This window comes from Sorex fumeus, unplaced genomic scaffold (assembly GCF_029834395.1).
Source record: "Sorex fumeus unplaced genomic scaffold, SorFum_2.1 ptg000043l, whole genome shotgun sequence".
Lineage (NCBI taxonomy): Eukaryota > Metazoa > Chordata > Mammalia > Eulipotyphla > Soricidae > Sorex > Sorex fumeus.
The window spans coordinates 18,541,089-18,558,716 of NW_026606100.1; the positions used below are offsets into that span (position 1 = coordinate 18,541,089).

Here is a 17,628-nt window from a genome sequence, read left to right on the forward strand (position 1 = left end):
TCTAACAGCTACATAGTACTCCATTGTGTAAATGTACCAAAGTTTCTTTAACCGGACATCTGTTCCGGGCACTCAGGTTTTTTTTCCAGATTCTGTCTATTGTAAAGAGTGCTGCAATGAATTCTTGAATGGACCGGTGGCTTCCTTTGTCAGGAGCCTAAACTACCTCTTTGTGCCCACCCACATATAGAGGTGTGGTCATTAACCATGAGAACACTAACTCAGGGTGTGCTGGGAAACACTCTCCTGCCTATTACCCTCTCTTGATCTTACAGGTGGGAGGAATGAGACAGAGAGCTAGGTCAGCATGTTCAACAGGCTGTCATCAGTATAAGCGCAAAAAAAAAAAAATGGCAGATTATTCTAGGAGTCCAGAGAGTGAGTGCCAGGTTAAGGCGCATATCTTGTATGTGGCTGACCTTGGTTCGAAGACACATGGTTCCTCAAGCACCATTAGCACTGACCTCTAAGTTAAGCACTGGCTTCTGTAAACAGCAACACCCCCCCCCCCCCACACACACACACACCTTCCCCAAAGCTGAGGATTCTTTTGTTGTTTTGTTTTTTGTTTGGGGGGCCACACCTGGTGCTGCTTGTGGATTACTCCTGGCTCTGCACTCAGGAATCACTCCTGGTGGTGCTCAGGAGACCTTATGGGATGCTGGAGATTAAACCTAAGTCAGCCATTTGCAAGGCAAACGACTTACCTGCTGTACTATCCAGCCCTTTTTGTTTGTTTGTTTGTTTGTTTTGGGGACAGACCTGACAATGCTCAGGGGTCACTCTTGGAGACCATATGGGGTGCCAGGGGTCAAACTTGTGACAGCCACGTGCAAGGCAAGTGTCCTACCAAGTATACTTTCTCTTTGGCCCCAAGGCTGAGGATTCGTTTTTTGTGTGAAGTGAGATAGTTTTTATTTAACTGTGAGGGTGGGGGATAGAGAGAGAGAGAGAGAGAGAGACACAGAGAGAGAGAGAGACAGAGAGAGAGAGAAAGAGAGAGAAAAGACATGGGCTTCTCCCGAGTAAAACCAGGCAAGCATCCAGAATAGAACTAGGCAAGCCAGAAACTTAGAGGCAAGCTAGCGAGATGCATGTTCAGGGGAGAACATGGACTGGAAGAGCGAGGCAGGGCGGGGGCTCTTGAGGGAGTGCCCATCTCTGAGGGTTAGTTTCCCGGGGATCCTCTGGCCCCATGGTGGTCATGTGAGTAGGAAGGGAAAAGCGGGATGTTGAGCAACATCCTGGGCCTGAGGAGGATCCGAGCAGCTTCCGATTGGGAACTGAGACGTCTCTGTGAGAGGAAAAAGTTGAAGATCAGAGTGGGCACTGCTGGTCATGAGAAGTGCCGGCTAGGAGAGACTAGGCAGGGCAGAAGTGGGGCGAGGGAACCAGCAGGGGGAGCAGTGAGCTCTGGGTGTGAGACACCGGAAATGACCCCTTCTTTGCGAGCTTGGCCATTCTCTGCCTGCAGCGTGGGGAATGGAAAGAACCAAAGAGACTCAGAGAAGACAGCTAACTCACTCAAGGTCACACAGCACTAGAAGTCCAAGTGAAACCCCTGTCCTTGCTGCCAGTCTTACCCACCTTCACCTACCCCCCCCCCCATTGCAGCCAGAGACCCCAACATGGTGCCTCAAAGAACAAGTCTGGGGCACAGTGCCAGGCCTGATTACTGCCTTCCTTGCCGTCTTCTATGGAGGGGCTGTGACTAGGCGTATTTATAGGGGCTGATACCTTAATATTCTGTCTGGTGCATCTCTTGCCAATCAAATCAGTGCCGTCTGCAGTGTGATTGCTGCTTTAGTGGCACCAGGGAGCGGAGTTAATTAAACCCAGTATAAATTGACTCTGTCCTCGCCTTGTAATGCAAAGGAGTACTTTTCCTTCCTGCTAACCCCTGCCTCCCACATGCTCCTCCCTTCCCGCCAGGGCACCCCTCCACTGTCACCTGGAAGAGCAGATCCTGGGCATCATGGGGCCTGGAGTCCCCGGCCTCCCTGCTCCAGGAACAGCTGGGAGTTCCTGGGGGTCCAGGCGAGATACCCCAGGAATCCCCTTCCCTGTGGTTTCCACCCATCCCACCCTGGCCATACCCTCCCCAAGTCTGTTCCTGTGTTCTGGATCCCCCTTTTCACCCCGCAGCCAGGCTTGCTTTGTTCCTCTAGGCCCATGCAGGTGCCTGGCGGGGAACTGTGCGCCTCCCCGGGGGCGCTGCTGCGTCTCTACCTAGGAACCCTCTCCTCAGTCTCTCCCCACTGCTCCACTCATCAAGCACCCACAGGGTTGCCAGCTCCTGGCCTCCTACCAAGTGCTCGGGTCCCTCCCGCGCACCCACAGGGGCTGTTCCCGGGTGGGGGGTCTGGCCCGGCCCCAGGATTGTGCCTGCCAAGTGGGGAGGGGGTGGGTGCATGGCGGGGACCTGATGGCCCACTTCCTGCCCGCAGGCACCATGACTTCCGTGAGGATGCAGAGCTCCTTGGCAGGTCAGACCTATGCAGTGCCCCTCATTCAGCCCGACCTGCGGCGGGAGGAGGCCGTCCAGCAGATAGCCAATGACCTGCAGGACCTCCAGAAGGTCTCCGGGGACATCTTTAGCAGGTAAGTGCCGCTGCCTCCCCCCGCGACCCCAGGCAGAGGCTGCCCCCTGCCCTGTCCGCTGAACTCTCCATTCTTTGGAATGCAGCGGCTGGGAGCAGGTCTTTCTGCTAAAGCTGGTTCTGGAGGACCAGCTGGCTTCCCTGTGACCAAGGCTCAAGCTCCCCTCACCCCAGCCCCTTCCCGCAGCACAGTGGCCACTGGCCTGGCTCTGGCTCACGTTCCCGCCTCAGTGGGTGGAGAGGCAGCCCACACTTCCTCTGCCGGGTGTTGGGCTGGCCTGAGTTACAGCAGTGACTGGCCCCCAGAACAGGAACCCTGGGAGCTGGAGAGGTCAAACAGCGGCTCATCTGGCTCCCTGAGCCCTGCCAGGAGTGATCCCTGAGCACAGAGCCAGGAGTAGCCCCTGAGCACTGCTGAGTCCGCCCCACCCACCCCACAGGAAACAACGGGGGTGGGCCTGGAGCAGTAGTATAGTGGGCAGGGGGCTGGCCTTGCATTTACCAACCCCGGCTCAAGACCCTGATCAACTGGAAAATGCATTCTTTCCTGTAGAGGGTGGTGGGTGCCCACCGAGGACACTCAGGTGAGGACCTGAGGGTGGGCAGCAGGCGCCGCTGTGGCCACGGTACAGGGACTCTCCTCAGAGCCCGTGTTGAGGAGATGACACACCAAAGTTGAAGAGACTTGCTCAGCCAGCCAAAAAAGGGTCTTGCCCTGGGGTGCTGGCTTCAGACGCTGGCGTGAGTCCTGGCTCTGTGAAGGGACGAGCAGGGGCGTGGGGGTGCTAGCTCAGCCCACTGAGAGGCACAGTCTGAAGGGGAGGGGGCACCATGGTGGGAAGGAAGGAAGGTCATGAGCCAGCCAACCTTGGGGGAAGGATGTGAGGAGAACAGCTGCCGGGGGCATGTCCTGGGAGTCGAGGCCAGCAGAGCTTGGGGTACAGCACAGGGGGCACGGTCCTGGGGAGGAGTCAGGCTGGAGGGGCACAGGTGGGGCGGTCAGATCCTCCCACAGCCTGGTTCAGGGTGGCAGAGACCTCAGGGAGAGCTGGCTGGGCCTTGCTGGGTGTTGCTTGCTTCTTCTCCTGGTTTGTTTTTTCTTTTTGGGTCACACCCAGCGATGCTCTACACTCAGGAATCACTCCTGGTGGTGCTGGGGGATCATATGGGATGCTGGAAATCAAACCCAGGTCGGCAAATGCCCTCCCTGCTGTGCTATCGCTCCAGCCTGCTTCCTTCTAGGTGCAAGGGTGTATGTGAGGAGAGACCCCTGGGGTGAGCGCCCCTCCCCTGCAGCACTTCCTCCAGGGTCCATCTGCCAGCCTGCCTGGTTCCACAGCCGCCTGTTCTGACCAGGGTTACCTGCTTCACCCATAGTCGCCTCAGCACGAGGGCTGAGTGTGTGGGTGCTGCATCCCCCGAAGGGGGCGTGGGCCGGGGAGGGGGCTAGGGTGACCTTCCTTGACAGGAGGAAGTAGGTGTTATGCTGAAAACCACATGCGGTCCCACAAGGTGGTGGGGGGGGGGGGAGTGGGCGGGCAGAAACTCGGCCACCAGAAGCCAGGTGCTGACCTGGCCGGGAAGGAATGTGGGTGCTGGGTCATCTCAGGGGTCTGGAAATGGTGTCCCGGGTCCCTGAGTGGTCAGACCCTGCGCCTTCACGTTTCACTGCAGAGCAGCAGTGTGTGAAAAGCCAACGTTCAAGGGGTTCCTGGGAAGCGTGGGCCTTCCCCTGGGATCAGACATGCCTCTCTCGGGCTGCTTGTCTCCCAAGTCATGGCAGGGAGGGAGACGTTGGCACCAAGCACGTGCAGCCCAGGGGACTTCTCCCCGGATGGTGCTTGGGGTGTCTTGGGAGCCCCGGGGGGTGCCGGGAGCGTGTGTGGCAGGCCCGTGGGGCAGTCTCAGAGTGGACTGTCCGCAGGGCTGGGAGAGGCCGCCGCAGTCCCAGGGGGCTGCCGGTAGGGAGGGCTGGGGAACATCGCCAGAGCACCAGTGACAGGGCTTGGTGACAGATTGGGAGCAGCCAGGCCGATGGAGAAGGGACCCCGCAGCCCCGGGGCCAGTGGCCTCCTCGGCCTGCAGGGCTAGGCTCTGCTGCTGGCAGGCCACCCCAGGGTCTGCTTCAGACAGATGGGAGGGGAGGAGAGTCCCTGGCGTCCCCCTCCCCTCCCCCACATGCCCTCCTCGCTGAGACTCGGCCTGCTCCTCTGTTCCACAGCAGCCGGTGCCACTCCTGCAGGGGGCAAGCTGGGGGGGGGGGGCGTTCGCATGCCCTTGCCCGTGCCTCCCTGCAGCGGAGCCCAGGACCAGTGCTTGTGGCTCTCTGGCCGCCCCCCCCCCCCAGCTCCTCCCTTCCAGCCTCGGCCTAGCCCTCCCCGCTTTGTACGTCCCCCTGCCCCCACTTCACCTGGGAGAAGCCAGGCCCCAAAATATCTGCCCGAGGCCGTCACCTGCTTCACATGACTTCGATGATGGGGCCAAGCGGGCGGTGGTGAGGATTCAGGCGGGGCGGGTGTCCTTCCAGCCACCTGCCAGCCCTGGCTACCCTCTCCCCCTCCCGCCTCTCTCCTTCTCCCCTTCCTCTCCTTTCCCTTCTTCCCTGCCCCCTCTCCCCCGTCCCCCCGCCCCAGGACTAAGGCTGGAGGCCCCCTCAGCGCCTGCCTGCACAGTTGGCACATCACTCCCACCCACCCTGAGGGTGCAGAGCGGCCAGGCCCAGGGCTGGGCCAGGTGGGGTGGGGTGAGGGCTAGGCACAGGGCTCCTCTCCCAGCGACCCCGAGGGACTGGCTTGCTGCTTGGGAGGGTCGTAGGCCCGTGGATTCTTCGGGGAACTTTCCAGTTGGTGAGTGTAGGCCTAGGAGGCCGGGCACCCCATTCACTGTGGCTCTGTGCGCTCCTTCCACTTACTCCTGCCCTGGGCTTACTTCCTGTGCCCAAACTTTCTCCTCTGCCTCTGCTGCCCACCCCTTCCTTGAAGTGCTCCCCTTTGCCTTGTCTCTCTTGCAGTGCTGGGAACGCCAGTCCCCTCAGTGATTTTGTTTGGGACCACACCCAGTGGTGCTCAGGGGCTACTCCTGACTCTGCTCAGGGTTTTCCCACAAACATATGTAGGTGGGGATCAAATCGGTGCCTCCAGGGGCCAGAGAGATGGTGTAGTGGGTGAGACACTTGCCTTGTATATCGCCGACCTGGTTTCGATCGTGACCCCACTAAGCACCCTCTGTTCCAACCTTCCCCTCTCTCCCCTGAGGTCTTATAGTTAGAAACAGTGTTTTGGTTGAAGTGGAGGCAAAGGCACACTAAACACTCCACATCACACACGAGGGACAGATGTCAGCCCAGTTCTTAAGGGTAGGGAGGTCACACCTCTCTCTCCCTGGAACTCCCAGAGTACAGGTGTGCCACCTGATTTTGCTTCTGCTCTGCGCCACCCCCCCACCCCTAGCCCTTTGCTTTCCAGCCAAACCCTCGCTGAGATGCCCACCCAGGGTGGGTGGAAAGGGCCAGGGCTGTTTGCCAGAGGATCTGGGGCAAGGGGATGAACCAGCAGCTGCCTCTCCCATCCCATGTTTGACTTTTCATATGTAGCACTGGAGCACTGTCCTCCCATTGTTCATCGATTTGCTCAAGCAGGCACCGGTACTGTCTCCATTGTGAGACTTGTTACTGTGTTTGGCATATTGAATACGCCACGGCCACTTGCCAGGCTCAGCCGTGAGGGCGGGGTACTCTCAGTAGCTTCCTCTCCAAGAGGGACGGAGAAATTGAATCTGGGTCAGCTGCATGCAAGACAAATGCACTAACCGCTGTGTTGTCGCTCCAGCCCAACTTTTCATATATTGATTTCTAGTTTTTTTTGTTTTGTTTGGGGGCCACATGTAGCAGTGTTCAGGGCTTACTCCTTGCTCTGTGCTCAAGGATCACCACTGGCAGGGCTTGGGGGACTTGCCAGGGATTAAACCTGGGTTGGCCATGTGGGAGGCAAGTGCTTCTCCTGCTGTGCTCTCTCTCCAAACCCACGTTTGACTTTTTTAACCCTAAATGCTGGGTGTCACATTCATTCCTTGCCAACTCCAGCTTGTGGAGGGCAGTTCATTTTTCTGACCTCTCAACATTGGATCCTGATCCCTCAGAGACTTATCTTTGGCCACCATGCTCTCTCCCCTAGTCTCTCAAGTTTTCTAATCAAGTGTTAAAGTTGCTGCATGGGACCATGCCAGGAATCTTCCCGCAGAACTGGACTCGATCCAGTCTTCTGCAGCTCGGTGTGCGTGCTGCTGTTCACCTGACTTGGATTTTTCCTAAACAGACTCTTCCTTCCAAGCTCCCTTGCTCCAGCTTGTGCAGAGGGTTTTGTGATAAGCCGTCAGAAGCCTTGCTGACTTAAGTCAGCACAATATTTAAGATTTTCCCCTGCTAGACCCTTCTAATAACTCTGTCCAAGGCAAAAAAAAAAAGAAAGAAACAAAGAAACAAAGAAAGTAAACAAGAAACTCTGTGAATTTAGAACAGTGCTGGCCCCAGGGAGCTGCCTCTGTGTTTTTTGTTTGTTTGCCTTTTGGGTCACACCCGGCAATGCACAGGGGTTACTTCTGGCTCTGCACTCAGGAATTACTCCTAGCAGTGCTCGGTGGACCCTATAGGATGCGGGGAATCGAACCCGGCTTGGCCACGTGCAAGGCAAATGCCCTATCTGCTGTGCTATTGCTCAAGCCCCTTGCCTCTGTTGTTTTCCAAGAGCCCACGGACCCTCTATTTAATGATCCCGTTTGGAATGCGTCAGTATGAATGTATGTAGTTTGGAGAGATCAGCTTTCCACTTCCTGATGGAAGAACCAGAACTGGCCTGTGTCCAGTCCCGTTCTCATCCCCTCCCAGTCTGCACCTGTTTCCGGGGCATGGGTACTGCCCGGAGGTTGCTGGGGGTTGCAATGTGGCTGATCAGGACTGGAAGAATCTGGTTGCACTCACGCCCCCCACCCCCCCATACACACACGGTGGTTTACGACCCCCTCTTCTTGCTGAAAAGGTGGTGCTTCTCATGTGGGGGCTGTATTCTCGCAGAGGTGGGAAACAGTCCCTTCTGTGCAGTGGCCCCACTCAGGCCCATGTGTCCAGGAGATTCCAGCTGCTTTGCAGGCCAACCCCACCTCATGGAGCCCCCTGCCTTGTGTGGAAGCAGGAAGTGATTGGGAGTGAAACCCCAGGGCTGGGAGATTGACTGGTTGGGAATGTCTGGGGGGTGCGGGTAGTTTGGGGAGGTTGTGCCAAGGTGTTGACTGATCATTCCGACCTTGGTTGTTCTTGTGGGTTGTCACACAGGCAGCACCCAGGGGCTTCTCCTCATGCTGCACTCAGAGGTCTCTCCTAGCCATACTTTGGGCGTGGGGGTGGCAACATGCAGTGCTAGGGACCAAACCCGAGCCTCCAGTATACAAAGCATGCACATTAGCACTTTAAGCTCTCTCCTCCTCGTTTTGCCCTTTAAGGAAACCCTAGTCCCAGACCCTGTATTCTCCGGCCCCCTAAATATCATGGGCCCTTTGACCGAAATTCCCCTATCCTGTCCCTTTCCCCTTGAACTTGGCATTCCATTTGGCTTCCCTCGTGCACAGGCGTACGCCACAGGAACGCAGAGCTGAAGGGCCCTGGGCATGGGGCCGTTGGTGCTGGGGTTGGAGTGGCTGGGAGAACGCGCTCAGATGCACGGATGCGGGGACCAGTCACTGTTGTCCCGTAAGCGCAGCCCCCCCCCCCCCCCCAGAAGCACCAGGCTCTGCAGCACGCCCTGGCAGTACAGGTGGGAGCAGAACCAAGCTAGAGAAAGAGCCCAGCGGGCAGGACGCTGGGCCCGGGGTCCGTCCCCAGCATTCCATGTGGTCCCCCGAGTGCCACCAGGCGTAATTCCTGAGTGCAGTGCATCACTGGGTGTGGCCTCCAATTCCCGAAATAAGAAACAAATCCCACAAAAACTACACTGGAGCTGCTGGACCCGAGAGACGCGTGGCCATGTGATCATGTGACCCACAGGATGAAAGGGGACAGGGCGGGAAGTGCAGGTGCATGTTCTTCCCACAGAGAGGAGGGGCTCAGCTAAGAAGGGTCCTGCAGATGTCTAGGGGCTTGCATGTCTTTGACGCTCAGGCCACAAGCCGAGAACGCAGATGTCGCCTTCTGGGGATGGTGGGGGGGGGGTCCCTGGATCCCAGCGACCAGGGGGGTGGGCAAGGAAGCTGGTGAGGCATCTAGCCATGGAGGGCCCCAGGGAGGACTTCAGCTTTCCCCACACGAGCCTTTGCCGTGCACTGGGGCAGTGCTCACAGGATTTGGCTTTGGGCCCGGCATTGCAGGTCACCTGGCCCGGCCCAGCTCCGGTTTTCCCACTGGCAAACAGGCGAATCTGTCTGGGGAAGTACTGGCAATTCCCTCTCTGCTTGAGGGTGAGCTCGGGGTCATAGGAACCCTGTCCCTGTGGATGGGCATGTCCAGTGACACTTGGGACTAGAGTGGCTGACCATGTTTCCAGCTCACAGGAGTTGACTAAATATCATTCCTGCACCGTGCCATGGATCAACCCGGTCAAGGCTACTAAGCGGTTCTGAAGTCCGCTGGGCAGCCCCCTGTTAGCAGCACGGGGGGGGGGGGTCCCCAGCCTGTGGCATTTCTCTCTATGCAGGATCTCCCAGCGTGTGGAGCAGAGCCGGAGCCAGCTTCAGACCATTCGGGAAAGGGTCTCCTTGGCCCAGGCCAAGATAGAGAAGATCAAAGGCAGTAAGAAGGCCATTAAGGTAGGCGTTTGGCCCAGTGGCCTCCACTCTGGCTCAGAGTCTGCCCTGCCCACATTCCTGTGCTATGGAACTCGCCTGCCCCCTGCCCTTGCTTACCGACCCCTCCCCAGGGCTCCCTCCCGCCCAGACTTCTCTGCAGCCAGTCCTTGGCCCACTGGGCTGTCTCAGGCTCCTGGACCACGGGACTCAGGTTCCCCCGTGCCTGCAGGTGTTCTCCAGTGCCAATTACCCAGCTCCGGAGCACCTGCGGGAGTATGGCTCCATCTTCACGGGGGCCCAGGACCCCGGCCTGCAGAGATGCCCCCGCCACAGGATCCTGAGCAAGCACCAGCCCCTGGATGAGTGGGCCCTGCAGGTCTGTGGGCACTCAGCTCCCGTGGGCTACTGTGCCCAGTGGCCCCCACGTTAGGATTCCAGTCCCCCAGAGCATGGACTGGGACGGGATGGAGGTTGCTGGGCCTAACGCAGAATGCAGCATCCCTCTGTCCCCCCTCCAGGAGAAGCTGAAATACTTCCCCGTGTGTGTGACCACCAGGCTGGAACCCGAGGATGAGACCGAGGAGGACCTGGGGGGTCTTCCCAACAACATCAGCTCAGTCAGCTCCGTGCTGCTGTTCAACACCACCAAAAACCTGTACATCTGGTGGGGGGGCTGGGGCTCCCCTGCAGAGTCCCCATCGGTGCTTAGCCCTGTGGGTGGCTTCGGAAGTCTGTGCTTTGGGAATCCATACACCAACTTGAGGGCACTCCTGGAACAGCACAGGGGGGTCAGGGTCACGGGCCTCCGCAGGTTGAGCCTGGCACCCACCTCCACAGGTACAAAAAGTACGTCTTCCTGGGCCCCCTGGCCGGCGTGGTCACCAGGACCCACGTGTCGCTGGGCACCGAGCCGGAGGAGAAGCCGGTCGACGTGCTGCTCTCCATCAGCAAGAGGAAGCAGCTGGAGCGGCAGGTGGGCAGCGAGCTGTGGGTGGCAGGCGGGGGGTGGGCCCAGGGCGCCGCTCACAGCTGGCCCTCCCCCCGCAGGCCCGCGAGAGCTACTTCTATGTGCCCGACCTGGGCCTGGTGCCTGAGATCGATGTGCCGTCCTGCCTGCCCGACGACTTTGATGATACGCACAGTAATACAGCATCCACAATCAATTTTATTATCTCCCAAGTGGCCAGTGGTGATATCAACACAAGAATCCAAGCTCTGACTCAGATTGATGAAGTCCTGAGACAAGAAGACAAAGCTGAAGCTATGTCCGGCCATATTGATCAGTTTCTCATAGCCACGTTCATGCAACTGAGACTCATTAACCACACACACATGGCAGATGAGAAATTGGAGAAGGATGAAATAATCAAATTGTACAGCTGTATCATTGGCAATATGATTTCGCTGTTTCAGACAGAGAGTCTAGCCCGGGAGTCCTCCACTGGAGTGCTAAAAGATCTGATGCATGGCCTCATCACCCTAATGCTGGACTCTCGAATTGAAGATCTGGAGGAAGGACAACAGGTGATCCGATCTGTGAACCTCTTGGTGGTGAAGATTCTGGAGAAGTCAGATCAAACCAACATTTTGAGTGCCCTACTTGTTTTGCTTCAAGACAGCCTATTAGCAACAGCCAGTTCTCCCAAATTTTCATAGCTTGTTATGAAGTGTCTCTGGAGAATGGTCCGATTGTTACCTGATACCATCAACAACATTAATCTAGACAGAATTCTTTTAGATATACACATTTTCATGAAGGTCTTTACCAAAGAGAAATTGAAACAATGCAAAAGTGAATTTCCCATAAGGACACTAAAAACATTGCTGTACACTCTATGCAAATTAAAAGGACCCAAGATCCTCGACCACCTCACAATGATCGACAACAAGAATGAGTCGGAGCTTGAGGCCCACCTCTGCCACATGATGAAGCACAGTATGGACCAGTCAGGGAGCAAGTCTGACAAGGAAACCGAAAAGGGAGCATCTCGAATAGATGAAAAATCATCAAAGGCCAATGTGAATGACTTCTTAGCTGAGATATTTAAGATTGGTTCTAAAGAGAACACAAAAGAGGGCCTAGCAGAGTTGTATGAATACAAGAAGAAATACTCAGATGCTGACATTGAGCCATTTTTGAAAAACTCCTCACAGTTCTTCCAGAGCTATGTTGAGAGAGGCCTCTGGGTGATCGAGATGGAGAGGGAGGGCAAAGACCGGATTCCCACTTCAATAGGCATCTCCCCGCAGATGGAGGCTCTCATGCATGTCTACCACCACAGGCCATCGTGAACTCGAATGGAGAGGAAGTGGGGCCCTCCGTCTACCTGGAAAGGCTGAAAATCCTGTGGCAGCGCTGTGGTCTGGACAATACCAAGCAGCAAGACGACCGGCCTCTGCTCACTTCTCTGCTCTCCAAGCCAACCGTCCCTCCCGGCGTCGGGCACCATCCCCGAGCTGCCCACCTTCGCCATGGAGCTGGCGGCGCCCGCCAAGCCCAGTGAGCCATACACCAACTCAAGGGCGCTCCTGGAACAGCACAGGGGGGTCAGGACCACGGGCCTCCGCAGGTTGAGCCTGGCACCCACCTCCACAGGTACAAAAAGTACGTCTTCCTGGACCCCCTGGCTGGCGCGGTCACCAGGACCCACGTGTCGCTGGGCACTGAGCCGGAGGAGAAGCCGGTCGACGCGCCGCTCTCCATCAGCAAGAGGGAGCAGCTGGAGCGGCAGGTGGGTAGCAAGCTGTGGGCGGGGGCGGGGGGGGGGGGCGGGCTCAGGGCACCGCTCACAGCTGGACCTCCCCCCGGAGGCCCGCGAGAGCTACTTCTACGTGCCTGACCTGGGCCAGGTGCCCGAGATCTACGTGCGGCTCTGCCTGCCTGACCTGCCGGGCATGGCCGATGACTTCACCTACAGCGCCGACCTGGGCCCGGGCATCGCGCCATCGGTGCCGGGCACCTTCCCTGAGCTGCCCGCCTTCCCCATGGAGCTGGAGGTGCCCGCCAAGCCCAGTGAGCCGGGGGCCGGGTGGGGATGGGCTCCTTGGCGCCCCCCGCCCCCTTCCCCGGCACCCTGGCCTTTCTGCCTTTCTGTTTCAGACCTAGACGGTGGTGTTCTTGCAGAGCTGCCGCCGCCGCCACCACCGCTGACCCCGGCTGTGCTGGTCAGCGCCCCCCCCCCTCACCCCCACCTCCGCTGCCCCCCCAGGAGGCCGCCGCGGAGGAAGCGGGCAGCGCGGGGCCCCAGGCAGGTAGGAGCAGCGACCCTCGGCTCTCCCGCCCGCCCCTCTGTCTGCTTTCTGGCTCTGGGAAGGCCTCTCCTGGCCTGCTAAGTGGCCTTTCGCTCCCGGTCTTGGGAGCAGTGCTGAGTCCAAACATCTTGTTCCACTGGAATCCTCAGAGGGGATGGTGGAGCCCCACGGGTACAACCCTGACTCCTGCAGGACTCCAGGGGGGTCCCCCCTTCTGGTATACCCAGCAGGGATAGGGGCTTCCTGAACAGCGGAAGCAGAGCTCCTGCACCCAGAGGGCACACCTGTCTCGGGGGCACCTCTGGCACTGGCAGTACCTGGCCGCCTCTGCAGGGTGACACACCCCCCAGTTAGGGACACGGAGGACACAGCTAGCACCCAGGTCCCCAAGTACCAGCTCCCTCACCCCAGCACCCCAGCGAGGCTGGGCAGCGTTGCCCCCCAGCCGAGCCCCTGCCCAGGCCACTTCTCTTCCTCACACCCTTGCCTACCCCAGCGCCGGTCCAGGGAGCCCCCAAGGAAGTCATGGACCCGTCTAGTGGCCGGGCCGCTCTGCTCGAGTCCATCTGCCAGGCTGGGGGTATCGGCAGGGCCAAGCTGCACAGCGTCAAGGAGTGCAAGCTGGAGAAGAAGAAGAATCAGAAAGAGCAGGAACAAGGTGAGGAGACGCTGAGGCAGCTCGTGGGGGTGCTGGGGGGAGGAGGGAAGGGTGCCTCCTGTCCCAGCCTCCTGCTGTCCCCGCGGGTCAGTGGTCAGTGCCCCCTCTGCGGTGAGTCTAAGCCCTGGGGCTCCCCTCTTCACCCCCCATGTCCTCCTACCTGATCCCATTTTTGGAACTTGCTTAGCTGAACTTGCCTCTCTGAGCTGGTAGGAGACAGCCTCATCAAAAGAGGAGAGAATAGAAAATGTTCTTTTTTTTTTTTCTTTTTGGGTCACACCTGGTGATGCTCAGGGGTTACTCCTGGCTTTGCACTCAGGAATTGCTCCAGGCGGTGCTGGGGGCTGTACTATGGGATGTGGGGAATCGAACCTGGGTTGGCTGCATGCAAGGTAAATGCCCTCCCCACTGTACTATTGCTCCAGCCCCAAATGTTCTGTTTGAGACAGAGGACACAGAGGTTAGCTCCAGCGGCTTCTCGCAGATGCTTGCGGCCACAGCTCCTGTGCACTGCAACTCCCAGACCTATCGGGTCAGCCTTGGGCACAGAGCTGCAGCCACAGACCCAAACCCCAGAACCCCATGAGCTCTGCACGGGAACCCCTCCTGGGGCTAGTTTTGTGCCCAGGCAGGGGACAGCTCGACTTGCCCTTTTGGCACATGGAGGGCTATGATAGTGCCAGGAGAGTCACATTTCAGGTGAGTTCCCTAGAGCTGAACCCAGGAGCCCAGGGGAGCGAGCCCTGTGAGCAGAGAAAGCGGGTCGGGCCCTGAGGAAAGCTGAGCGACACGTGTAGGGCGCCTGGTACTTGGTGCCAACCCCTGACTTGTCATGGTGTTCCAGTGTTCCTGTTGCAGCGAGGGCCACCAGCCACGGTGGGGACCTGATGTCATATCTTTTCAACAAGCTGGCCATGAGGCGCAAAGGTCAGAGGCAGTGTGAGGCGGTGTGGGGCCCACCCTGCCCTGCACTTCATGTTTTTCTGTCTCTAGCGGCTGGGGGAAGCGGGGCCCCCAACCAGCCCCCTCACCCCTCCCCCTCCCCCTTTTCCCTCCCAGGTATTTCCGGGAAAGGACCTGGGGCAGGGGCCAGCGAGGGGCCAGGTGGAACCTTCGCCCGAATGTCAGACTCCGTCCTGCCTCTGCCACCCGCACGGCTGCCCCCAGGAGAGGGAGAGGAGGATGAGAATGACTGGGAAACCCACTCTGGTGCCCCACACCCAGGCTCAGGCTAGTGCCCTCTCGAGGGGCCGACAGCCAACACGGCGACTGTGCCTGCCGGACCCCTCGGCCCCTGTGTCCCGGGAGGGACTGCAGAGAACTGCCTGGGCCTGACCTTCAAGGAGCTCGGGCTGACAGCATGGGGTGGGGAGGAGGCCATGACTCTGTCGCCGCACTTCCCCGAGGAGACTTGAAGACTCATTGCGGATTAATAAATGGCAAGAACACAGCCTCGACCCTTAGCAGTGTGCTTTGAATGAAGTGCAGAGTGCAAACATGTCACCTTGTCCTCCAGGCATCCCACGCCTCTTCCCCTGGGGTCAGGGTGAGCAGAGGAGGGCAGTCAGGGTCAGCAGGGGCAGCCGCTGCTGATTGGAGGGGGGAATTTTCACACAGGAAACAAAAATGGGTGACAGATATAGAGTTTCTAAAAAAGGTCACGCGTGCCTAATGGCCCTGGGTGCAACTGCCCATGTCAGAGCAGGTGTCTGGAGGCTGCTTAAGTGGCTGAGAGGGATGGGAGGCAGGACCGGGAGAGGAGGCCAGGGAGAGCTGCCGAGGGGTGCGGCATGGCTGCAGGGAGGGGGGCCTGTGGCCGGACCTCGCAAGAGGTTCCCTCCCAGGGCCAGGGTGCTGCTTGAGGGAACAAAGTCCCCATCCAGGAAGAGCCCTGTGGGCTCGGGCTGGGCATGGGGAGCGTTTATCGTTCCCAGGAGAGAGGGAAAGGTCTGGGTCTGCTGGTTTTAGCTAGAAAGAAGGGGAGAGGCAGGCTGGTAAAAGGAAGCTGGTTCCGAGGAAGTGGGTGAGGACCAGGTGCAGCCTGGGGGCGGCAGGAGCCCCTGTACCTGAGGTCCGACAGTCTGGTGTGGTAGGCCCACGACAACTCTGGAGCCGCGGGGTGCTGTGTTCACACGTGTGTGGCGGGGACTGTGGCTGCTCACCTTTTCCTGGCAGCTCCTCGGCCCAACCGGCCACTCTTCTGCCAGCAGACGTGGACCTGGTGCTGATTCCCACAGGAGGGGATGACACTAGCCCCCCGGACACCACAGCACACAGGCTATAGAGAATGTGGCCCATCCCAGGCAGCTGAGGGAGACAAGGCGGCTGGAGAGCGAGAACAGTGGGTAGGGCAGTGCGCCTGCTTGCCCGACATGCTGCCAACCCCCATTCAATTCCTGGAACCCCGTATGGTCCCCCGAGTTCCATCAGGAGTGATACCTGAGCACAGAACCAGGAGTCATCCAGGAGCACTATACCTTCCCATGGGCAGTGGACTCCGGGAAGCAGACGACGGCCAGGTGGCTCCTCCAGGGTGGAGCTTGCCAATCACACCCGGTGATGCTTCTGGTAAGTGGAAGTGCCTGGGGCAGACCACAGAGCTAACAGCACTCAGGGAAGGCCACCGAGTCCTTCCTTTTCTCATGGTCAGTGTCCAGGTGGGCAGTAGGGGACTGAAAGGCTATTGTAGCCTACTGGGCACTTAAAACTCTGGGTATGACCAACACCTGCGCAGAAACTAAGGGGCTGGGGATTAAGGTGCTTGATTTGAGACTTAAAACTCTGGGTATGACCAACACCTGCGCAGAAACTAAGGGGCTGGGGATTAAGGTACTTGATTTGAGACTTAAAACTCTGGGTATGACCAACACCTGCGCAGAAACTAAGGGGCTGGGGATTAAGGTACTTGATTTGAGACTTAAAACTCTGGGTATGACCAACACCTGCGCAGAAACTAAGGGGCTGGGGATTAAGGTACTTGATTTAAGACTTAAAACTCTGGGTATGACCAACACCTGCGCAGAAACTAAGGGGCTGGGGATTAAGGTACCTGATTTGAGTTGATTAGATGCACACTCCAACAGGCCCCACTCTGGCACCCCAAATGGTTCCCTGGGCACTGCCAGGGGTGATCTCTGAGTGCAGAGCCAGGGCTACCTCCTAAATACTTCCGCATGTGCCTCTCTACCCCACCCTCCAAATAAATGTGGATGTGGACGTACAGCTTGACCCTGAGAAGCAGACCGTTCCTCCCCCCACCTTCACCCCTCGTCCCTCAAGTGTCTCTCCTGCCCAGGGAAAGACAAGCTGGCAGCTCCTAACTGAGGCAGCTCCATGCTCTGCTGTGTGGCCTCCAGCTGCCGGGAGGAGGGTCCAGTGCAGAGTCGAGGGGCAGGATATTGTCTGGGGGATCATGTGAGCTGGTTTGAGCCCCAGTGGGGGGCTGGAAACTGGAGGTGCAGGCTCTTCTGAAAGGCAGGGCTCAGAAAGGGCACCCCCAGCCCCATCTCAAAATGAAACAACCCAGAGTGTAACACCCCATCCCCACCATTTCCACCATGGCATTGGATGGTGTACCCCACCCACTGTAGGTGGGGGGGTTGTCGGGGGACACAGCGAATGAGGGCAGAGGGCTCAGCCTGCAAACGCTCAGACCCCACCTCAGGATCCTCCCACCTAGAGGGGTTTCCAGCCCCCCACTGGGCCCTGGGGTCTGAGGGGGCACAAGGCAATGGAGCAGGTGGCCCCTCGTGGCTCATGACAAGTCTCTACAGGAGCTGCAGCCTGTCCGCTTGCTGGGTCCTGCTATCCAATGTGGGTTTTGCCAGTCCTGCAGGAAGGAGCTCCCTGATCTGCTGAAGATCCTGAGTGGTGAGGCTTGGGTTGGGAGGAGGAGCAGGGGGCCAAGGGCAGATTCCGGGAGATGAGACCTGAGGAGTAGGAGGGACTTGTGGTGAGAAGAAAATGGGGGCCAGCCCTGTGTCCCCAAGAGGCCGAATGCATGGGTCTCCTTCAATGAGCCATTTCCTTACTTTACACTGAACAGAGTTGTGGGGCAAGTTCTCAGGAGGACTGCTGGAACTCTTCTGGGTGGGCAAGCAGGATTTAGCAACCCAAGAGGCCTGGGTTTGCATCCTTGAGCCCTTTATCTGACACTGACCATTTGAAAGGCCGCACCATTGTGTCCATCTGACCTTTGGGAAGGGCCCATCGATGCAGCCAAGTGGGCACATAGTTGTGTGTGGGGTTTATGAAGAGGATGGGATGAGGTGATGGAAAGGCAGGCCTGGGCTACTCCTTGTGTGGGCTCCTGCCCTGGCCTGGCCCTTCTGACCTTGGGGTGGGGGG

At 58.4% G+C, this 17,628-nt stretch overlaps 1 protein-coding gene across 1 annotated transcript in view; it reads left to right on the forward strand.

Moving 5' to 3' along the window:
• Positions 1–14,696, forward strand: part of LOC130029813 (WASH complex subunit 1-like) — an 85,312-nt gene extending 70,616 nt beyond the window's left edge. Inside the window, 12 exon segments of the mRNA XM_056120841.1 lie at positions 2,448–2,601; positions 9,281–9,392; positions 9,601–9,747; positions 9,890–10,026; positions 11,968–12,103; positions 12,183–12,384; positions 12,472–12,552; positions 12,555–12,623; positions 13,120–13,281; positions 14,140–14,208; positions 14,341–14,490; positions 14,590–14,696. Coding sequence (XP_055976816.1) covers positions 2,453–2,601; positions 9,281–9,392; positions 9,601–9,747; positions 9,890–10,026; positions 11,968–12,103; positions 12,183–12,384; positions 12,472–12,552; positions 12,555–12,623; positions 13,120–13,281; positions 14,140–14,208; positions 14,341–14,490; positions 14,590–14,696 — 1,521 coding nt within the window. The 5' untranslated portion in view covers positions 2,448–2,452.
• The last annotated feature ends 2,932 nt before the right edge of the window (positions 14,697–17,628 follow it).